Here is a 23,284-nt window from a genome sequence, read left to right as displayed (position 1 = left end):
ATGTTGCAGGCCGGGTGGCTCCGGGGCTACGCGGCGTTGGCGCTGCTGCTGGTGGCCCAAGTGGTGGCGGCGTTCGAGCCCATCACCGTGGGTCTCGCCATCGGGGCCGCGTCGGCCATCACCGGCTACCTGACCTACGATGACATCTACTGCCGCTTCGCCGAGTGCTGCCGCGAGGAGCGGCCGCTCAACGCCTCTGGTACGGCGCGCGCGCGCGAGCTGCGGGTCGGCGCTGCTGGGGGTGCCCGGGCCTCTGTGACCCCTGGCGGGGCGCTGGCGCGCGGAGGGACGGGCGCGCGGCCTCTAGACGGCGGTGGTCCCAGCTGGGGTGGGCGGGGAGCGGAGGCGGCGGCCCTGGAAACGCGGTCCGGACTCCAGCCCTGGAAGCAGTGCCTTCGCAAACCGCCTCCAGGTCGTGGGCCTCTGCCCAGCGCCTTTCTGAAGTTCCCGTTCCTGGGGATCACAGGCTGAAGAAACGGAAAGTACCGTGGCCGGCCCTTCTGCGCCCTGCCCACCCTATTAGGTGGCTTTCAGACGTGCGTCGTCGTCCACAAAGCCCACATTGGGCCCCCGGTTTTCCTACAGGCCAGCAGGGGTGGCTGGGAATAGAAAGCTCTCAGTCGAGCGACGGTTCATATCTGGATGGATGAGCATTTAGCCTCCCTATCGGACGCCTAAGCGTTAAGGACGTCCACATAATGCATTTCCGTGAAAGTGGCATCAGTGCCTCAGTGTCGTGCTGGCCCTAGGGTTTGGCAGACACCCTGCTGGGTCCCTGGATAATCGGTGCTTCTCTCTTTGACCAGCTGGGATAGTGCTGCGTTGCTGATGCATTTTTAATGTCTGTTTCTCTCTCTGTTCTGGGGCCGTTCCTGCAGCCCTCAAGCTGGATTTGGAGAAGAAGCTGTTTGGACAGCATCTGGCCACCGAAGTGATTCTCAAGGCGCTGACTGGCTTCAGGAACAACAAAAATCCCAAGAAACCACTGACCCTTTCCTTACACGGCTGGGCTGGCACAGGCAAGAATTTTGTCAGTCAAATTGTGGCTGAAAATCTCCACCCAAAAGGCCTGAAGAGTAACTTTGTCCACCTGTTTGTATCGACTCTGCACTTCCCTCATAAGCAGAAGATAAAACTGTACCAGGCAAGAGAACCCACTATTGTCTCGTCCACAGGCCACTGGGACTGGTCTGGGTGACCTGCTCACTAAGTCTGGCCTCTGCTTCTCTTTCCTTTGTGTTGCAATAGCTACTGGCTCCACTGAGTTAAGGCACACTTAGTCCAGGTAGCTACAAAGCTCTCTTACAACGTTTCTCTTACTCGGTTCCAAAACAGTCCAGTGGGGTAGGGCATGTTATTTCCATGAAAAGATGAAGCCAAGGGCCGGGCGTGGTGGCTCACGCCTGTAATCCCAGCACTTTGGGAGGCCAAGGCGGGCAGATCACTTGAGGTCAGGAGTTTGAGACCAGCCTGGCCAACATGGTGAAACCCCGTCTCTACTAAAAGTACAAAAATTAGCCAGGCGCGGTGGTGGGCGCCTGTAATCCTAGCTACGCCGGCGGCTGAGGCAGGAAAATGGCTTGAATGCAGGGGGCAGAGGTTGCAGTGAGCCAAGATTTTGCCACTGCACTCCAACCTGGGCGGCACAGTGGGACTCCATCTCAAAAAAAAAAAGATGGATGTGGTCAAGGCTGGGCGCAGTGGCTCACGCCTGTAATCCCAACACTTTGGGAGGCTGAGGTGGGTAGATCACTTGAGGTCAGGAGTTCAAGACCAGCCTGGCCAACATGGCAAAACCCTGTCTCAACTAAAAATACAAAAACCAGCCAGGTGTGGTGGAGCACCTCTGTAATCCCAGCTACTCGGGAGGCTGAGGCAGGAGAATTGCTTGAACCCGGGAAGCGGAGGTTGCAGTGAGCCGAGATTGTGCCACTGCACTCCAGCCTGGGCAACAAAGTGAAACTGTCTCAAAAAAAAAAGAAAAGCTGGAGCCTGGAGCCAAGAGAGGCAAGGTGGCTTACTCCTTACCATCTTTGTGGCAGAGCAGGAACTTGAACCAAAATCTCCTCACTCCCAGTAGACATGGTAGCCACCTTCTCCAGTGAGTGAAGGCATTCAGCATCCCCAGCAGTGCAGTTGGTGAGAGGGGCATTCAGTCTTCAAGGATTTCCGTGGGCATGGCTTCATTCAATTCTGCCCACCTCTGGTGCAGCCTCAGCTTTGCCTCTGCTCTCTCTCTGCAATGTAGCCTAGAGGTCTTCTTTCTCCTAGACAGGTTTATTTCAGTTGTTCCTCCCATCCTTCACATCCTTGTCATTGTTTTCTTCAAAGGAAGCCTCAAAGAACTGAACCTTGAGACTGTTTCTCCTTTTGAGATCTTCTTTCACATTTGTTTTATATTAAGTTGTCTAGGAGGGTTAGTTCTCATTTAAATGAACGTTGCCCTTGTCAAGGTTAGCATTCCCACTGGCAATATAGCAAAACCCCATCTCTACAAAAAATAAGAAATTAGCCAGGTGTGGTGGCATGCACCTGTAGTCCTAGCTACTTGGGAGGCCAAGGTGGGAGGATCGCTTGAGCCTGGGAAGCTGAGGCTACAGTGAAGCATGGTTGTGTCACTGCGTTCCAGTCTGGGTGATAGAGCAAGACTCTATCAAAAAAAAAAAAAAAAAAAAAAAATTCCTCCTGTTAGGTGGGGACTGAAAAAAGAAACAGAAACTTAACTGAACAAGGAAGTAGAAGTGTTTGCATCCAAACTGGCGTGAGACAGGGAAGACTGCCAAAAAGGAGGGGAGGATTTTCTTGTTTTCTACATTCTTTTATAAATCTCCAGAAACAGAATAATAGAGATGGATGAGGGCATGTCTGGGGGAGCTTCATGGTACAGCCTTTCACACTTTGGGGTTGAGGGCTGGTTGCTTGGGTGCCTTTATGTTTGCTTCAGGGAAGCATCTGGAACAGATGCTTTTCGTGAAATGTGGTCGAGTCAGCTCTGTTGGTCTGGGGCACTGTGCACTGTGCAGGTCTTCATCTAGTTCATTCTTCCTCAGCATGTGTGGCAATACGAACTTGAGACTGTAATCCAAGAGGGATGAAAACTATGGATAGGTTCACAGTGAATGATAAATATTCACGGATCTGGCTGTGTGGCTCCTTCCTATAATCCCAGCACTTTGGGAGGGTGAGGTGGGTGGATCACCTGATGTCAGTAGTTCGAGATCAGCCTGGTCAGCATGGCAAAACCCCGTCTCTACTAAAAATACAAAAATTAGCCAGGTGTGGTGGGGGACGCCTGTAGTCACAGCTATATGGGGGCGCTGAGGCAAGGAGAATCGCTTGAACCGGAGAGGTAGAGGTTGCAGTGAGCTGAGATGGTGCTGCTGCACTCCAGCCTAAGGGATAGAGCGAGACTGTCTCAAAAAAAAAAAAAATCACAGATCTTGTACCTCTTACACCTTTAAAAGGTTACATTTAATATATCATTTGAGTTAGGAAAAAACTTCTCTGCGCTTTAGCACCTGTCTGCCAATTTCTACTTTTTAGAGATGAGGTTTTGGAAAAGCTGCTGCCCAGTGAACGCGGGTGAGGGAGCAGTTCTAAGGCTTTGGAAAAGCTGCTACGCAGCGAGTGGGGTGAGGGTGCAGTTGTAAGAGCTCTGACCTCGACCGTCAGTGCAGGACGAGCAGATGCTGCCCGCGCTCCTCTTGGTGCACCGTTTGAGCTTCGCGTCCTATTTCTTCTTTCACGGCCGGTCCAGGGCCAGTTACAGAAGTGGATTCGCGGTAACGTGAGTGCATGTGCGAACTCTGTTTTCATATTTGACGAGATGGATAAATTGCACCCTGGGATCATTGACGCAATCAAGCCGTTTCTAGACTACTACGAGCAGGTTGACGGAGTGTCTTACCGCAAAGCCATCTTCATCTTCCTCAGGTCAGCGGGAGGTGGTTTCTTGGGGAACACAATCACCTCATTCTCTCAGTGATAAAATGAGGTCCCCAGCACCATCAGCACTTTATTTACCAGGACAGAAGTGCCTGCTGGGTACAAGGCATTTACCTACTGCTTTCTCCTTTGCCAGTCTCAGCATGGCACACAGTGTGGGCAGGGGAAATGAACTAAAGAAATAATTGCTGATAGCAGGCAATTTTAGCCAGAAATGGTGGCATGGGCCTGTAGTCCCAGCTCCTTGGGAAGTTGAGGCAGGAGGATTGTTTGAGCCCAGGAGTTCCAAGTTTGATTGAGCTATGATCATGCCACTGCACTCCAGCCTGGGGGACACATCGAGACCCCGACTCTAAAAATGAAATTGAAATGAAAGCAGGTAATTTTATTAACTGCACATGTTGGTTTTTAGGGTTATAAAGGCCTTAACCCAGCTAGTTGTGAAGAAACATTTTAAGTTCCTTGAGATTAAACACTTTATTGTCTAGTAGCACTCAGTAAATATTCCTTGATGAAAAATAGATCTTCAGCCAGGCATGGTGGCTCACGCCTGTAATTCCAGCACTTTGGGAGGCTAAGGTGGGCAGGTCACTTGAGGTCAGGAGTTCGAGACAGGCCTGGCCCACATGGTGAAACCCCATCTCTACTAAAAGTACAAAAATTAGCTGGGCACGGTGGCACGCACCTGTAGTCCCAGCTACGCAGGGGGCTAAGGCAGAAGAATCACTTGAATCCAGGAGGTAGAGGTTGCAGTGAGCCAAGATTACATCACTGCACTCCAGCCTGGGTGACAGAGTGAGAAGACTCCATCTCAAAAAAAAAAAAGAATGGGCATTGTGGCTCACGCCTTTAATCCCAGCACTTTGGGAGGCTGAGGCAGGCGGATCACGAGGTCTAGAGATCAAGACCATCCTGGCAACATGGTGAAACCCCGTCTCTAGTAAAATACAAAAAATTAGCTGGGCATAGTGGTGCATGCCTGTAGTCCCAGCTACTCGGAAGGCTGAGGCAGGGGAATCGCTTGAACCAGGAGGCAGAGGTTGCAGTGAGCCAAGATCGCACCACTGCACTCCAGCCTGGCGACAGAGCAAGACTCCATCTCAAAAAAGAAAAAAAGAATAGATCTTAGAGGAGGTTCATTTCTTGGTAAGACACAGAACTCTTAATATGTTATTTTAATCTTTATTTCTCTGGCAAACTCAGCAATGCAGGCGGGGACCTTATAACTAAGACGGCTCTGGACTTTTGGCGGGCTGGAAGAAAGCGGGAAGACATTCAGCTGAAGGACCTGGAACCTGTGCTGTCTGTCGGAGTCTTCAATAACAAACACAGTGAGTCCGCCAGGGTGGAGGAGCTCCCTGACTGGCAGTGAGCCGTCCTCTCTTTCATTGAGTGTTTCACAAAGCCACAGAATCCCACTGGACTTGCTGGCTTTGCTAAAGTTGGGAATTTTCTTAGGGCATTCTGTTCTAGAAACCAGTGAGTGAGCATCCAGCTGAGTCTCACGCGGGCTTGTTGGACACTGACAGAAAGACTCTCTCAAGGGGCACGGATATGAGGAACATGCTGGGGGTTGGGATCGGAGCTTGTCCAGGTGGCGGTGGCGGTGGGAAACCCAGCTGTGTCTTGTTCTGCAGGTGGCCTGTGGCACAGTGGACTGATCGACAAAAACCTCATTGATTACTTTATCCCCTTCCTGCCCTTGGAGTACAGACATGTGAAAATGTGTGTGAGGGCCGAGATGAGGGCCCGTGGTTCTGCCGTAGATGAAGACATTGTCTCGAGTGTGGCAGACGAAATGACGTTTTTCCCCAAAGACGAGAAGATCTACTCAGACAAGGGCTGCAAGACTGTGCAGTCACGGCTTGACTTCCACTGAGCACCTATCCAGATGGGGAAGGAGGCAGCCGGAAGGCTCAGCACACCAGAGGCCTTGCCTTTTGGGAGAACTCTGAAGACCCCTTTGGGGTTTTGCCTGTTTGCACCTTAGACTTTCGTGGTACAGAATTTTTTTTTTTTTTTTTTTTTTTTTGAGACAGTGTCTCGCTTTGTCGTCCAAGCTGGAGTGCGGTGGTGCAATCCTCAACTCGCTGCAACCTCCACCTTTTGGTTTGAGTGATTCTCATGCCTCAGCCTCCCTAGTAGCTGGGACTACAGGCATGAGCCACTTCACCCAGCTGGGATATAGCATCTTAGAGTTGATTTTGGAAAACACGTGAATCTATTGCGTGTATTTATCATTTTGCAATATGACACAAGTCCAGCTGTTCTTTGCAGCTGAGGGTGAACTTTTAAAATCCCCTTCACACTTAATGTACTGACTGACAGAAGTGCCTGGAAACAGCTGTGCATGGCCGGCCCGACTGGTTTCTGACCCAGAGCACCTGCACCTCAGAAGCTGCTGTCAGAACTGAAGGAGTCCAGAGACCTGCTGCAGGCTTGGGGGCACTGGGTTCCTACCAGCCAAAAACATCCTTTTGCTCTGTTCCATTCTTTACACAGAGAGAGTTCACTGACTTGAAGTATATTCAGTTTAAAATCGGGGGTGGAGGTGCACATGGTGTCTGACAGGAGGAGGACAGGCCGTGCCCACTGAGCGCTCTTGATCTGGGCTGACCTGTCTGTATGTGGGGTGGAGCCTCCACCTAAGACCTCTGCAGCAGACCTGGACAGACAGGTCCCTCCCATCTGTCCATTGCTCTGGCTGCTAATACAACCCTGGTTGTGGAATCCTTCTTCATCTCTCAGCTGGCATCAGCCCCAGCCTGCCTTGTGCCACATCTCAGCTTGGCTCACTGCTAGAGTCCCCCCAGCCACATCATCAGAGTTGAATCACAGTGAGACCGTTGGCTTTGGATTTGAGTCCTTGGTTCCCACGGGAGATGCTTAAGACTTTATACTTGGGTCAATCCTCTCACTTACATTGTAGAACCAATTGAAATCCTAGGACGCGCTCGTCCTGGAGAGATGACACGGGCCCAGGCTGAACAGTCAGCTTGCAGGTTCTGCATTGCCAAAGAAGTGAGAGCATTGTGTACTAGGAATGCTGGAGTTTTTGAGGATATGTATTTTTTTAATAATGTTTTTACTTCTGAATCTTAAATAATGGAAATATAGGACATTGCTTATTTTAAAACGAGGGAAGGACACAACATGGAATGATTGCTTATTCCTTCCTCAGATACTCTTAAAACCATTTTTTATTGTTAAATTTGTGGTAATACATGGTCACAGCTGTGGATCAAACAAGGTCAGTCTAAAGTTGTGGCAGGTCCTGGGTGTCATCTGATAGCACCACCCTCTGTGGCAGCGCCAGGCTGGACTGCCCTGATCCCTGGGAAGTGAGACTTAGATTCCGGCCAGTGTGAGTCACTGTATCTCCCATAATTGCAGCACAGCTGCAGACACAATCAGAACAACGTGCAGCATTTTTACAAAAAAAGATGGTAGAATTTGTGACATGGAAATGCCTTATAGGGTGTCACACTTAAGTCTTTAAAAAACACCAAGGTGAGGCTTACACTTTTTTGTTTTTTTTTTTTTGAGACGGAGTTGCGCTCTTGTTACCCAGACTGGAGTGCAATGGCGCGATCTCGGCTCACCGCAACCTCCGCCTCCTGGGTTCAGGCAATTCTCCTGCCTCGGCCTCCCAAAGTGCTGGGATTACAGGCATCAGCCACCACGCCCAGCCAGCTTGCACTTTTTACTACGTATCCTCAAAGTGGAGCTAAGTTATACTTTTCTAACCTGTTGGGCAGGTCTCCAGAGGAGACAAGATTTTCTCTGTTTGCAGTGATGCAGTAAATACGTGTTCGCCACCTTTGGACCGCTGTTGCTGATTTGTAACTTGAAAAGGCCGTGGTTGATCATGACCCCGCCTCGCCCCAGCCTTGTAAGATGTGGATGGGAGCCTTATTGACCTACTGAATATAAAATAATAAAGCCCAGATTTTGTCATGTGAAATGTCACTTGCTGACTTCTTTTTTTTCTAGTTTATTTGGTATCAAAGTTCAGAATGAATTTCAGCAGCACAACTGTTGAGACTTGCCATAACCTGGACGGGCGGGTGGGCGGTCAGCTACAGAAGCAATATTTACCTTAAATACTCTTACCCCAAATAGAAGTTAAATTAACTGACGGATATTTCATCAAAGAGATGGACTTCCAACAAACACTTTCTCCCAAAATTAATAGAGGAAATTGAGGTACTGGTAAAGGATGATTCACCTCTGACATCCTGAACCTGAGCTCAGGTGAGGAAACCTAACCACTGGGTCTCCCTGCCTGAAACTGGTAAACAAATCTTAGTTATGCTAATCTGATCTCAGCTTAATGACACATAACCTGGTATCATCTCACTTCAGTGAATAGCTGACACTCATCCTCTTTCAAAGGATTGAGGATTAGCAGATTTACTAGAAAGTTCAAACCCACATCACCATCACCTCACCCACTCCCTTAGGAATTTCTCAACAGAAGGTACTGAATTCCCAAGAGACCAACTTTCTAGGTCTGGTTCTCAGTCTAATGCAGTTCCTATTCCACCCCACACTGCCTCATCTACAAAGACAGAACCTTCCAAAATTGTCAGGGGACCCCTGTGTTCCCTAATTAGGGACTTCTGATGCCAGGGCGTCTTCAAATGAATTAGACCTTATCTGTGACTCCCAGGGGTATTAACAGGCTGGTTGCAGCTCAACACCAAGAACTTTCTAACGTGTGGCGCCATCTTTAGGTGGCCTAGGCTGCCCTAGGGGAACCCCATGCAGACTGGGGAGCCATAAGGCAGAGGGGTCTTGCATAAGACTTGCAGCTGAGGCCACCAACTTGTCTTCTGTGCATACTAGAAGTAGTCCCTGCAGCACTCTCGCAGCAGCTGCACCCATGGCAGCACAGCCCACATGCAGGGACACAGGTGTGTTGCATAAACAAGGTGTGCTTAGCTTAGTCTACGCCGCCATTCTTGCTGGCATCTCAGCTGTACTTGAACTCCGTGGCTGGCTGTCAGGAGCTCCAAGAACCCCCGATGGAGGGCAACTTCCCAGACCACTGGGTGAGGGGACAGAGGCGTCCTAGGATCCTCAGAGCCCTGTGTGAGACTGTTTCATTCCAAACTGGATTGACCTGCTAGGTCTTCACTGGCAGCCTCACCTCATAAGGCCTACACCCTCTTCAAAAACGCAGTCACCAATGACACACTCAACATTTTATTGTAAAACGGTAGCCATTTGCATTTATAAATAAAGACACAGTTCTCAGCATCCTCAGAAGGGGCAGCTAAGCTTTTTAGGTTTTGGGGATTCTGATTGAACATAACAGAAAATATGATAAATTTAAGATTTAATATGGCAAAATTCACATAATTTAGAATCCAGCAGAGAGCACATGTGGCTCATTCAGGAATGGATAGTGAAGAGCCACCTTCTGCAACACGAGTGACTGGGAAGTGACAAGCTGCAAATGCTTTTCTAACAATTGTTGACAATGTTGCCAAGATCATTCCCACAGCTCCCACTGTTGTGAAGGTTAAAACCCTTGGTGAGGCCATTTCGGGCTTATCTGCAGTGCCTAAGGGCCTCCTCTTACCTACTTGTCCTTCATCTAAACACTTCATTGCCCCTGGCAGCGCCTGCTGGGACCATCCTGGGACAGAGCTGGCTCGTGCTCCAGCCACATCCCCCGCGATGCCCTCCTGTGGAACCAATGCCATGCACGCGCGCTCGGGCTCCTTTGCAGTAAAGATACATCACAGTATATGTTATAATGACGGGAACTTAAAAAACACACACAAGGCCAACAACTCAGAATCGGAGCAGTCCCTCACAATGTTAAAAACCATTTTAAATAAAGTTATCACATTTTCAGTAAAACTTATTCATCCTTCCGTGAAACAGAAACACTTGGAATTAAAACATAATTTTTAAAAAATCACGAGCCCTGCGATGAGTGTGCTGGGAGCTGGCTCCTTCCTTCTCTGAGGGCTCGGGAGGCCTCCTGTCCTCGCCCATGGTCCCAAGGTGGCCTGCAGACATCAGGGATGGAAACCATGTCCGGAGAATTCCTGTCACATCAAACAGGAAACATTCACTTGAGTCCTCCTCAGGGAAAGGAGCAGGGGGCAGCGGCATGGGAAGGACTGAGTGTGGAGTTTCCTCTCCAACTCCAGGCAGTGAGTCTCGCTGTCAATCATGGCTGTCAATCATCGTAGTAATAATCTAACTTGGTGAACACGGTTTTGCAGCCTTTATCCGAGAAAACTCTCTCTTCTTTGGGGAAAAATGTCATCTCCTCAGCCACTCTGCTCACAATGTCTTCATCAATGTCATAGCCTCGGGACTGCATTTCGACTCTGATACACATTTTTAGGTGTTTGTATTCCAGGGGGAGGAAGGGAACAAAATAATCAATGAGGTTCCGATCAATTAAGCTGCTGTGCCAGAAGCCACCTGGGAAGAAAACACAAGGTGCTGTTCATCCACATCCACCCGCCCACCCTATACATTTCTCCTGGGCTCACTCACCCACCCCACCCACACACGTCTACTGGGGGTCACCCACCTACACGCCCACCCTCCCATCCGTCCCACACATGTCTCCTGCGGGTCACCCACCCTCCCATCCATTCCACACACATCTACTTGGTGCGCCCTCTCCCTTATGAAGCTCCGGATCCAATGAGGAGCAGATGTGAACAGGCACCTGCACACCGAGGTGCTTCTGTGACAGAGTGGAAAGGGACACTCTCTTTACACTGCAGCTGGGGGAGGCCTCCCAAGGTGTGACTTAGAGATCAGAGGTGGGAAAGAAGGGTGCTGGGGCCCGGGAATAAACAGAGGTGCGGAGTGGGGAAGGCAGAGTTCCACAGAAAGCAGAAGCAGGAAGGGCTCCGGGAAGGACTCTACCCGCCACACTCCCTTATTTGGGAACATTTTGACTCTCCTGGAGTTTCAGCAGCGGGACCAGCAACAGGGTAGAAGCCTGCTGCCGCTGCCACAGTGTTCAAACCCTATAGAGCACGTGGGCACCAAAACTAGCCTCGGGAATGCTGAGCCCACACTGGCTCCCCATGAAGGCCTGGCCTCGGCCCTGTTTTCTCCCCTGAGTGAGGACAGGCTCTATACCTGCCCCGTCTACTACTCCTGCGCTCCTGGAACTCCCGACCCAGGACACCCGCTCCCAGCCCCAGATGACACACACAAACTGCATCGTCCACCAGCCCATGGGTGTCTTCCCGTGAGCTGTTTCCCTTCCGCTCTGCCAGGTAATTCCGGGGCTCAGTCCCCAACCCAAGCTCCTCCTCAATCACTGGGTTAATGCTTTTCATGCCCAACAGGGCTTTGCACACAACTGGTGCTCAATAAATGTGTGGCCGACTAGATAGAGCAGAGCCCGTGGCCAGAGAAAGAACAGAACCAACCGCTGAACAGGAACAAGGGGCCGTCTTGCTATCGCGAGCTCACGTGGGAGGCTCGTGCTCTGAGGCCTGCTCTGTGCCAGGCATGCCCTGGGCCTGGGGACACAGCTGAGGGCGGCTGACCCTCATGGCTTTACCACTCTAGGGCAGGAGACACCCGACAATTGTGCTAGGAAACAATCTCAGATGGTGCTGGGAGCGGCGAATGCCACACAGAACAGACATGAGGGCGGGAGGCGAGGGCCAGGTGCTCCCGTGAAGCCGGGCTGCGCAGGACCTCAGGGCTGTGCCCGAACGACTAGGACCCAGCCACACAGAGTGGGGAGTGTCATCAGAACAGGTGACCTCAGGCAGCCCTGAGACTTTACAAGCATCTCCTGAGGACTCCCAGGATTGCCCTCCTAGCCTGAAGGCCTCCCTGGAGCTCCGCCGCTCTGCTCTGATGCCCCAGATGCCATTGCTCACCGAGCTCATCCATCCTTCCTGCTGTCACTTCCCTTCAATAGCAGGGCCACCCTTCCTATCACTCAAGCCAGGTCCTTGGTTCTTCTCTCATTCCCATGTACAATTCTGCAGGAAGTCTTACAGGTTCTACCTTCAAAACACCCAGAACCCGACCATGTCTCTCCACCACCACCGTTTCCGTGCTGAGCTCCCTGCCCCGTGACTGTGGGTCTGTCCTCTACCCAGTGGCCAGCAAGGTCCTGTGAAGGCCCCGTCAGATCACAGCACTGCCTGCCCCAGACCCTGCAGCCTCTCTCTTCCACTTGGAATAAAAACCAAGGCTCACATGGCCCACAAGGCTTTCCACGGTCTATATCTCCACCCCAAATCTCACCTCCTCTATCACCTCCTGTCCCCCTCCTGTTTATCCTGGACCAGTCACAGTGACCCAAGCACAGGCTCCCTCAGACTCCTGGAGGTGCTGCTGGCTCTGGGGAATGCTTTCCCTCAGACATCCACATGGCTCACGCCCTCGGGTCAGCCCAAATGCCAACCCTCAAAGGGAGCTTTCCCTGACCACTCTATTGAAGTAGAGCCCATCCTTACCCTGTACCCTAAAGGCTTTCTTGATTTTTTCCCCTCCTAGCCCCGAGGGGAAAGATATATATGTTTATGTGTGTCCATGTGTGATGTGTGCATATGTATTGCATGTATACACATACATGAACACATTAAATACATAAACATATGTATCCCCCACCATCTGATACTCTCTTTTTTCTCTTTCTTCTCATTTCTTTCTTTCTTTCTCTCTCTCTTTTTTTTTTTTTTTGACAGAATCTTGCTGTGTAGGCAAGCTGGAGTGCAGTGGCACGGTCTCGCCTCACTGCAACCTCCACCTCCCAGGTTCAAGCGATTCTCCTACCTCGGCCTCCCGAGTAGTTGGGATTACAGGCACTCACCACCACACCTTGCTAATTGTTGTATTTTTACTAGAGACACAGTTATACCCTGTTGGCCCAGGCTGGTCTTGAACTCCTGACCTCATAATCCGCCTGCCTTGACCTCCCAAAGTGTTGGAATTACAGGCATGAGCCACCACACCCGGCCCATTTTCTTTCTTTCTTATCACTAGGATGTCAGATCTATAAGGGCAAGAACTTCTTTTATTTTCTTTGAGATGGAGTCTCACTCTCGTCGCCCAGGCTAGAGTGCAGTGGCACAATCTCAGGTCACTGCATCCTCTGCCTCCCAGGTTCAAGCGATTCACCAGCCTTAGCCTCCCGAGTAGCTGGGATTACAGGAATGTGCCACCATGCCCGACTAATTTTTGTATTTTTAGTAGAGACGGGGTTTCTCCATGTTGGGCAGGCTGTTCTCGAACTCCCAACCTCAGGTGATCCACACACTTTGGCCTCCCAAAGTGCTGGGATTACAGGTGTGAGCCACTGCGCCTGGCCTAAGGGCAAGAATTTCTGTGTTTGTTCACGGCTATCCCCAGTCATACGTACGATTCCTGGAACCTACCAGGTGCTCCACATACGTTTGCTGAATGTGTTCGGCCATCCACCCGAGGCCACAGTCAGTCTGCGGGCCAGGGCTGCCCGACTCCCAGGACTGCACTCCTGAATGCCGTGTAACTCCACCGCACGGGCTCTAGGCCACTGGCCTCAGCCACCTCAGCATTAGGCTATGGTTTCTGCTGCATGCGTGCACGTTTTTTGGCAAGCCAAGAAACTGTCCAGCATGTTACAAAACACTTGTCTTGCCTCAGTAGTACTCCACTTGCACAAAGTGACATACAGTGCCCCATGCTGTTCACTAACTGTAGTATCAACTTCCTGGCAAGTCTGTTTCAAATGTGCCCTTCTGTTCTGTCATCTCCAGAACCTGAGGAGCAAAGACGTGAACAGCCCTGTGCAACCCACAAGTCTCAGCTAGTGAGTCAGCCTCCACCAAGCTGGCTTTACACCTCCCTGGGTTCAAGGTCAAAGGTCTCATAAGATTCCCAGGCTGCCTGGCCCTGGGCAAGCTGCCATATATCTTTGAGTCTCAGTCTCTAACCTACAAGGTATGGGGAAGACTGAGTGAAATCCGCAGGCACAGTGTTTCACACGGCACCCAGTACAAAGTAAGGGTCTGGCCACAATTTGGCTGTTGCTCTTGGGCAATGCAGAGAAAGGGAGTAACTAACAGGTCATCCCTCCCCTTGAGCTGCCCATGGCAGCCTTCCTTGCTCAACCACTGGCTCTTTCTTCTACAAAGAAAATCATGTAGCTGAAGAAAATGGGGAAACTGACTGGGCGTGGTGGCTCACGCCTATAATCCTAGCACTTTGGGAGGCTGAGATGGGCGGATAACCTGAGGTCCGGAATTCAAGACCAGCCTGGCTAACATGGTAAAACCCCGTTTCTACTAAAAATACAAAAATTAGCCAGGTGTGGTGGCAGGCGCCTGTAATACCAGCTACTCACGAGGCTGAGGTGGAAGAATCACTTGAACCTGGGAGGTGGAAGTTGCAGTGAGCTGAGATCGCACCACTGCACTCCAGCCTGGGCAACAAGAGTGAAACTCCATCTCAGAAAAAAAAAAAAAAAACGGAGGGGGAACTAATCTTCAAGATCTCAATGATCAACAATTTCCCTCATTACTTAAAATAGCAGGCCAGGTGTGGTAGCCCATGCCTGTAATTCCAGCACTTTGGGAGGCTGAGGCGGGAGGATCACTTGAGTCCAGGAAGTCAAGACCAGCCTGGGCAACATAGGAAGACCCCGTCTCTACAAAAAGAGAGATGGCGCCACAAGCCTGTGGTTCCACTTACGTGGGTGGCTAAGGCTGGAGGTTTGCTTGAGCCTAGGAGGTCAAGACTCCAGTGAGCTGAGATCACACCATTGCACTCCAGCCTGAGTGACAGAGCAAGACCCTGTATCAAAAAATAAGCTGGGCGCAGTGGCTCAAGCCTATAATCCCAGCACTTTGGGAGGCCAAGGCAGGCAGATCACCTGAGGTCGAGAGTTCAAGACCAGCATGGCCAACATGACAAAACCCCGTTTCTACTAAAAATATAAATACTAGCCGGGCATGGTGATGTGCACCTGTAATCCCAGCTAAAAGGGAGACTGAGGCACAAGAATTGCCTGAACATGGAAGCCGGAGGTTGCAGTGAGCTAAGATCATGCCACTGCACTCTAGTCTGGGCAACAGTGAAACTGTCTCCAAAAAAATAAAAATAAAACAGCACTTTTCAAACATCAGTGTTCATTAAAGTTACCTGGAGTCTGTCAACAAAGATTCCCCTCGTGAGTTCTGACTCGGAAAGGGACTGAGAATCTACATTTCTACCCAGCTCCCAGGTGATGGTGACGGTGACCCTAACACTTTCACAATTAGGGTGCAGGATTAGGAACCAGATGGGACTGGTGGTGGACAGCCCTACTCACTGTTTTTGTTATTGAAAACCGACACAGACAAGGCGTGTTCAATGTCTTTGAGCCTGATGTCTTCCCTCTGCTTTCCACTCCTCCAGAAATCTAAAGCCACATCTGTGATCCTTTCTGCTCCAGCATTGCTGCAAAACAGTGCCAGTGGGTAAGGATGGGGTTTTCTCCCAGAGCTCAGAGGCTCAGGCTCGGGGCCCGTCCATCATGTCCTAGCCCTGACCTTACCTGAGAAATATGAAGATGGCTTTCTGGTAGGAGACCCCATCCACCAGGTCGTAGTAGTCAAGGAAAGGCTTGATGGCATCTATGAGACCTGCATGCATCTTATCCATTTCATCGAATATGAAGATTGACCTCGCACAGGCGCTCACGTTGCCTCGAATCCACAACTGCAACTGGTCCTGAAGTAGACGGGGAAAAAGCCAACACAAAGTTCTCAGCCAGGGCCATCGGGCAGCTCCTTCTACCACTGAGAGCTGCAGCTTCACTTACAGACGACTGTGCCCTCGGCACCAAGAACTTCACACGTGCAAAATCTTCTGTTCCTAACATCCCCATGGAGTGGGCACTCATACACATTTCACAGATGAGGGAACTGAGGCACAGAGAGAGCTTACTTCACTTGCCCAAGACTATAAAATGAGTACATGGCAGAGCTGGGACCTGAACCCAGTCCTGCCTGACGCCAAAGCCTGACACTTTGATTCCTGCGCTGCAAGACACCACATGGATGCTGAGAGCTGCTGCTCTTTTCTCACCAAAGAGGCCATGGGCGATGTCAGGAGGATACTGATCTTTATTTAAAAACGGGATGGGGCTGGGCGTGGTGGCTCACACCTGTAATCCCAGCACTTTGGGAGGCTGAGGCAGACGGATCAGTTGAGGTCAGGGGTTCGAGACCAGCCTGGCCAACATGGTAAAACTCCCTCTATTAAAAATACAAAAATTAGCTGGGCATGGTGGCAGGCACCTGTAATCCCAGGTACTCTGGAGGCTGAGGCTTGAGAATCGCTTGAACCCGGGAGGCGGAGGTTGTAGTGAGCTGAGATCGCCGCACTGCACTCCAGCCTGAGTGACAGAGCAAGACTCCATCTCAAAAAATAAAAATAAAAATAAAATAAATAAATAAAATAAACAAGGATTCACTCAGACCTGTTAAGCTCCAGCAGCCAAGGTTTTCCCACTCTGGTGACCTAATTTGTATGTGATAATAGGAAACATGTACTGAGCGCTCACTATGGGCATGACAATATTCTAAGCACCATTCATATATATATATATTTTTTTTTTTTATTTTTTTATTTTTTAAAGACAGGGTTTCACCATGTTGCTCAGGCTGGTCTTGAACTCCTGACCTCAGGTGATCTGCCAGCCTTGGCCTCCAAAGTGCTTGGATTATAGGCGTGAGCCACTGCGCCTAGCTCATATATATATTTTTTGAGACAGAGTCTCACTCTGTTGCCCAGGCTGGAGTGCAGTGGCGTGATCTTGGCTCACTGCAACCTCTGCCTCCCAGGTTCAAGTGATTCCCTTCCCTCAGCCTCCTGAGTAGCTGTGATTACAGGCAGCTGCCACCACACCCAACTAATTTTTGTAGAGACGGGGTTTCACCATGTTGGCCAGGCTGGTCTTGAACTCTTGACCTCAAATGATCCCCCTGCCTTGGCCCCCCAAAGTGCTGGAATTACATGCATGAGCCTACCTGGCCTGTTCATAAAACATTTTACTGTGACCTCCTAGAACCCATCATGGTAGTTACTGTTGTGCTCCTTTTACAAATGAGGAAACTGAGGCACAATCAAGTGAAGGAACTTGCCCGAAGACACAGTTATTGTTAGTGAAGCCTCAGTTCTAAGATGACCAACTCATCCTGATTTGTCTAGAACGGTTCCTGTTTGTTCGGGACAGGGTCTCGCTGTCACCCAGGCTGCTGTGCTCACTGCAGCCTCAACCTGCCAGGTTCAAACCATCCTCCTGCCTCAGCCCCCAAAGTAAGTGGGACTACAGATGTGTGCCACCACGCCTGAATAGATTTTTTGTATTTTTTTAGTAGAGATGGGGTTTTACCATGTTGCCCAAGCTGGTCTAGAACTCCTGAGCTCAAGTCACAAGCCTGTTTTCGGCTTCCTATAGTGCTAGAATTATAGGGGTGAGCCACCACATCCGTAGAACGTTCCCGTTTTAGTACAGAACCACTAGACAGTGGGTGACCCACCTGCTCACCCAGACAGAAGGGAAATATGTGTCCGGGCGCAGTGGCTCATGCCTGTAATCCCAGCACTTTGGGAGGCCGAGGCAGGTGGATCACCTGAGGTCAGGAGTTCAGGACCAGCCTGGCCAACATGGTGAAACGCCATCTCTACTAAAAATGCAAAAATTATCTGGGGGTGGTGGCAGGGGCCAGTAATCCCAGCTACTTGGGAGGCTGAGGCAGAATAGCTTGAACCCAGGAGGCAGAGTTTTTGGTGAGCCAAGATCGCACCACTGCACTCCAACCTGAACCACACAAGATCTCAGTCTCAAATAAAATAAAATTAAATTAAAAACTGATTGTTTTGCCCATCTTGCAGGTCTGTTACAAGGATCTACAAGGCAACAGTTAACATCTGTTTGTAACATGCACCAGGCACGTTACACACTTGACAGACAGAGCTCTCTGGATTGTTACAAGCAACACTTTGTAAGTCAGAACCTATGTCTCAGATCAGGCAACTTTCCCAAGACTATGAAGCTAGGAAAGTTAGGACTCAAATCCAGGTGTGTCTGCTGCCAAAGCCCAAGCTGCTAATCAGTGAGTTCAACCATAAAAGCAGTTTGCGGCTGGGTGAGGTGGCTCACGCCTATAATCCTAGCATTCTGGGAGGCTGAGGTGAGCGGATCACTTGAGGTCAGGAGTTCAAGACCAGCCTGACCAACGTGGGGAAACTCTGTCTCTACTAAAAATACAAACATTAGCTGGGTGTGGTGGTGCACATCTGTAGTCACAGCTACTTGGGAGGATGAGGCAGGAGAATCACTTGAACCCAGAAGGCAGAGGTTGCAGTGAGTCAAGATAGCATCACCGCACTCCGGCCTGGACAACAGAGTGAGACCCTGTCTCAAAGGAAAAAAAAAGCAGTTTGGAAGCAGTAGGTTCAACAAACTTAGGACTTGCTACATGTTTCCTCTTTGACAAAATACATGAGATGTGTCTGGGCATGGTGGCTCACGCCTGTAATCCCAGCACTTTGGGATGTGAGGCGGGCAGATCACCTGAGGTCAGGAGTTTGAGGCCAGCCTGGTCAACTTGGCAAAACCCCATCTCTACTAAAAATACAAAAATTAGCTGGGTGTGGTGGCACATGCCTGTAATCCCAGCTACTCAGGAGGCTGAGGTAAGAGAATTGCTTGAACCGGGAGGTGGAGGTTGCAATGAGCTGAGATTACACCACCGTACTCTAGCCTGGGCGACAAGAATGAAACTCCGTCTCACACACACAAAAAGAAAACAAAAAGAAAAGGAGTGAGATGTGATGATCTCTAAGATGGATCTGATCATGTCCACCTCTAAAATTCCATGACCGTACATACTCACTGGACCTGTTTCCAGAAACCACCACAATGTAGCTTTGATGGTGTTAACTGCTCCATGCAGCTCAAACTCTGTAATTTCTACACCTTTCAAAGGGGAGCTGAGACGTGAACCATTTTCAGGACTCATTCATTTCAACACAGAATTCCCAAATCTCATCCCACAACAAAGAGATCCCAAACCCCACGACATCCAGGAAAGGGTCCCAAACTTCCATCCTCGCCTTGTACAAGGTGATGTTTGAGGCATGTGGAAAGTGCAGTGTGGCCACAAACAGGTGGACATAGTCACTGTTGAGACCACCCTCGTAAATATTCTCCGCGATGATCTTGCTGACGAAATTTTTGCCGGTGCCCGTCCACCCATGCAGGGAGAGGGTGAGAGGTTTCTTGGGCTTTGGGTTGTTTATGAAACCAAATACTGCATTTAGGATGATTTTCTTTGCAAGATGCTGTCCAAAGAGCTTGTTGTCCAGATCCTTCTGCAGCGCTGGAAAGACAAAGGCAATCTGGATTGGGGAAGAAACAGTGGCAAAATGTAGCACATCTACAGTCCATGAGAAAGCCAGCAAAGCCGCCTAGGCGCTCTTCAAGCACCTTGCGAAACCTCCAGTACTATGGGCTGTAAGCTCCTGGCCCAGAGGGGACGGCGGTCCAGGGAGCCCTCCCTTTGCTGGTCCTGCCTATTCTAAAGCTCTGGCCCGGCTGCTTCCCGAAAAGGGCCTCGGTGCCAATGCCACAGCCACCAGTTTGCACCCCTAACTCCTGTGCTGCTCCTCCTACCCCAAGGCAGAGCGAGGAAAGGAGGCAGTTTGGCCGCTCCTGTCGGCTCCGGAAGAGTCCTCACCATCCTTCCTGTCTCCCGCTAGGCTAGGAAGGAGGCAGAACCCTCTTCGGAGGGAGGTTACCACCGGTTCCCCCGCTTCCCAGCTTGGCGCGAAGCAGCCCAACCTGCAGCCCGGCTCCTCAGGTCACCGACTGAAGTCCGGCCCGTCTGTGGTCGTGGCCAAGGAGCCAGGCCTCACCCTGCAGGCGGGCCGCTCGGCTTCCGGGGTCCGGCCCTCGTGGACTCACCTCTGCCCAGGCCTGGCCGTCCTGGGATTTGACCCCTATCCCGGCCGGGCCCTAGTGCCATTCCCCATCCCCCAGCCTTCATCCCCTGGTCCTGGCCTGGCCCTAGTGCCATCGCCCAGCCCCAGCCTCCAGCCCCGTCCCCATCCTACCCTCCCGGCTGAGGCTCCGCTTCTGGCCGCAGCACTCGGCGAAGAGGCAGTAAAGACGCGGGTAGATGTAGCCGGTGAGGACGCCGGCCAGGGCCAGTCCCAGGCTGATGGGCTCTACCGCCTGCACCACGGACGGCGCCAGCAGCAGCAGGCCCAGCGCGGCCCGGCTCAGCTTCATGCCCGGACCCGCGCCGACCGCGCACTAGTGCCGCCACCAGACCCGCGCTTCCGGTTCCTCCTGCCGCGGAGGCCATCTTTCTTTAGGGCAGCCCTCCTACCGACGCCGGCGGCCGCCATCTTTGTTCGGGACAAAGCCTTGTTTTGCTTCCGGAAGGTCTGTTCTGCACTGCCCCTGTCGGCCACGTGTTTTTGTTTGTTTGTTTAAAGTAATCGACGTTATTTTTGCGGGCGTGGTGGTTCACGCCTGTCATCCCAGCCCTTTGGGAGGCTGAGAGGGGTGGATCACTTGAGGTCAGGAATTCCAGACCAGCCTGACCGACATGGTGAAACCACGTCTCTACTAAAAATATAAAATTAGCCCGTGTAGTGGTGTGCACCTGTAGTTCCAGCTACTGGGGAGGCTGACGCATGAGAATCGCTTGAACCTGGGAGGCGAAGGTTGCAGTGAGCTGAGATCGCCACCACTGCATTCCAGCCTGGGCGACAGAGTGAGTCTCTGTTCTCCCACCCCCCAAAAAAAGTAATGGACTTTATTTTTTAGAACAGATTTACAGAAAAATTGAGAAGATAGTACGGAGAGTTCCCATGTGCCACCCCTCCCTGCAATTTCCCGTTACTAAAATCTTAAATTGTTAGTGTGCTACATTTGTTACAATTAATGAAGCACTGTTGTCATATTATTAACTAAAGTGTACAGTTTATTCGGATTTCCTTCCTTTTACTTAATGCCTTTTTCTGCTCCAGGTTTCTGTTGAAAAACCCGCGCTTTGAATGAAGAGACCTTCCAAACAGGCTTTGTGTGAGCAACATTGCTGTTTATTCACCTGGGTGCAGCTGGGCTAAGGCCGAAAAGGGCATTAGCAAAGGGCAGTGGGATAGAAGTTGGTTTTATAGGTTTGGGTAGTTTTTGAGGGGGGCGGGGGTGTTGCAGAGTAAGTTCAGTTACAGTGGTGGGGGGTAGGGACAAGGGGGTATACATGACCACAAGTTCAGTTACAATGGCAGGGTTGGGTGAGAGGTATTTACATTATCATAAGAACAGTTAAGATGGCAGGGTTGGCTGAGGGGCTTGTCAGGGAAGCTCCACTGCGGGTCGATCAGGGACAATGGCGAACGCAGGCTGTGGGTGGGAGACATCAGCCGAGGCAAGCAGGACTTCAGACTTTCAGGCTCCAGGCTGCTTGCATATGGAGACCTGGCAGTTTCCATTCAGGATACCACATTACATTTAGTTGTCACGTCTTAGACTCCTGTTAGTGGCAGTGTCTCAGCCTTTTATTTTTATTTATTTTTTTAAATCTGTATTGCAGTGGTGTGGTCTCAGCTCACTGTAATCTCAGGCTCCCGGGTTCAAGCGATTCTCCTGCCTCAGCCTCCCGAGTAGCTGGGATTACAGGCACACACCACCATGCCCGGCTAATTTTTGTATTTTTAGTAGATGTGGGATTTCATCATGTTCACCAGGCTGGTCTTGATCTCCTGACCTCGTGATCTGCTCACCTTGGTCTCCCAAAGGGCTGGGATTACAGGCATGAGCCACCGTGCCCGGCCTCTGCCTTTTATTTTTGATGACCTTGACAATTTGAGGAGTACTGGCCAAATCTTTAGTAGGCTGGCCCTCTATTGGAATCTGATGTTTTTCTCAGGATTTGACTAGCGTTGTGGGGTTTTGGAAAGACAATCACAGAGGTGAAGTGCTATGCTCAACTCATCCTACCAAGGGAGGGTTCTTACCATCAACATTACTTATCACTGTTGGTGCTGACTTGATCACTTGACTGAGGTAGTGTTCGTCAAGTCTCCCCACTGTACACTGACTCTTCTCCCCTCCCCTCTATACTGTACTCTTTGGAAGGACGTCCCCATGTGTGGGAAGAGATGGCCAGGGGCCGACCTGTGTTACTTATAGTTAAATGATTACAAGCTTGCTTTGCTTTTTATATGCTGAGATTTGCGCCACAGATCACATCCAAACTACGGTGCAGTAAAATAAAAGTGAGATCAAGCGGTAACAGGAGGCCTGTGGTAAAGACCATCTGAGAGCGCCCTAGAACCGCGGAACCCTGCAGTGTGGCTGCAGAGCAGGAAAAACTGCTTTGGTCACACATATCTTCCCAACATAGTTTGTTTAAGGATTTTGTAAAGGGAGCTTACGCAAAAGACTCTGGGAAGGAAATGCAACATCTGCTCCTAAGACTCGGGAGGGTCTTCACAGATGGGTGCTAGTAAGGCCGGAAAGCCTTGCAGGGCAGAGACACCAGAACGCCACAGGCTGTAGGTTTCAGAATATGGAGCAATTCCAATTGCTCTGTGTCCACAATGCTGGGGAGATAAAAGCCCCTTGATGCATTGGGTGTGGTCAGACCTCATGGTGCCTTATCTGCTGCACCTCTCTTGCCGAAACACCTGGATAGACAATGGGTGGTAAAGTCTGTGTCCTTAGTTAGCATGCTGTTGAATGCTGCAGACATGTGCTCTTCCTCCAGCTATCTTCCTCCTCAACCCCCCCTCCCCACAGCCTGCAATATTAACAAGATACCTAATAAAAGCGCTTGGAGCCCAGAGCTCGATGCCAACACAGATCACCCCAAGAGAGTGCGCTGGACCCCTGCTTTAAAATTCTATCCTTGTGTCTTTCTCATTCCCTCGTCACTGCTGGGACACGGGGCACCCACGCACAGGGTTGGGCTGGTTCCCAACATCACAGATGAGAGAACTGAGGCTAAGAGTGAAAACGATCTGTCCAAGGCTACAATTAGTAAGCTGTGAGCTGGGCTCAGATGTGACTCCTGGGCCAAACCACTGTAACCACAATTCCTGCTCTAACCCCCCAGAAGTCAGCTGATCTGCTCTGTCCTCTTCCAGACCCATGTGGATGCCTCAGGAAAAATGAGGGGGTAGGTAAGAAGGTACTTGACAGTTAGCAGGTTGCAGCATGTCCATGACTTTTGAAATGAATGAGAAAACCCATCTTGGTAATTCAGCTTGACATTTGCACTACCCAAACCCTGAGCTTTGACAACATTCCCTGACGTTCGTATGAGGAAACATAATACAAACAATAAGG

General features: G+C 50.6%; 2 protein-coding genes across 6 annotated transcripts; one reads left to right on the top strand and one right to left on the bottom strand.

The window, feature by feature from the left end:
• TOR1B (torsin family 1 member B) lies at positions 1 to 7,909 on the top strand. 5 transcript variants are annotated; one of them, XM_012457980.2, is made up of 5 exons: positions 1 to 199; positions 879 to 1,144; positions 3,758 to 3,933; positions 5,149 to 5,276; positions 5,583 to 7,909. In XM_012457980.2, the coding sequence occupies exons 1-5, from the start codon at positions 1 to 3 to the stop codon at positions 5,822 to 5,824; spliced, it is 1,011 nt and encodes a 336-aa protein (XP_012313403.1). In that variant the 3' UTR covers positions 5,825 to 7,909. The 5 variants fall into 5 exon arrangements, 2 of the variants coding, with proteins under 2 accessions (XP_012313403.1, XP_064233174.1); XR_010342980.1 differs by lacking the exon at positions 5,583 to 7,909 and having other exon boundaries at positions 3,758 to 4,324; positions 5,149 to 5,212; XR_002479115.2 differs by lacking the exons at positions 3,758 to 3,933; positions 5,583 to 7,909 and having other exon boundaries at positions 879 to 1,285; positions 5,149 to 5,214.
• A 1,228-nt stretch (positions 7,910 to 9,137) lies between these two features.
• Positions 9,138 to 20,231, bottom strand: TOR1A (torsin family 1 member A). Its single transcript, XM_012457979.2, has 5 exons — positions 20,038 to 20,231; positions 19,039 to 19,304; positions 15,470 to 15,645; positions 15,245 to 15,372; positions 9,138 to 10,392 (listed from the first exon to the last, which is right to left on the bottom strand). The coding sequence occupies exons 1-5, from the start codon at positions 20,213 to 20,215 to the stop codon at positions 10,142 to 10,144; spliced, it is 999 nt and encodes a 332-aa protein (XP_012313402.1). The 5' UTR covers positions 20,216 to 20,231; the 3' UTR covers positions 9,138 to 10,141.
• Positions 20,232 to 23,284: the final 3,053 nt, after the last annotated feature.

Source organism: Aotus nancymaae, unplaced genomic scaffold, assembly GCF_030222135.1.
Source record: "Aotus nancymaae isolate 86718 unplaced genomic scaffold, 86718_ANA_hifiasm-v0.15.2.pri h1tg000003l, whole genome shotgun sequence".
Taxonomy (NCBI): domain Eukaryota; kingdom Metazoa; phylum Chordata; class Mammalia; order Primates; family Aotidae; genus Aotus; species Aotus nancymaae.
This window is presented reverse-complemented; position numbering and strand designations above follow the sequence as displayed.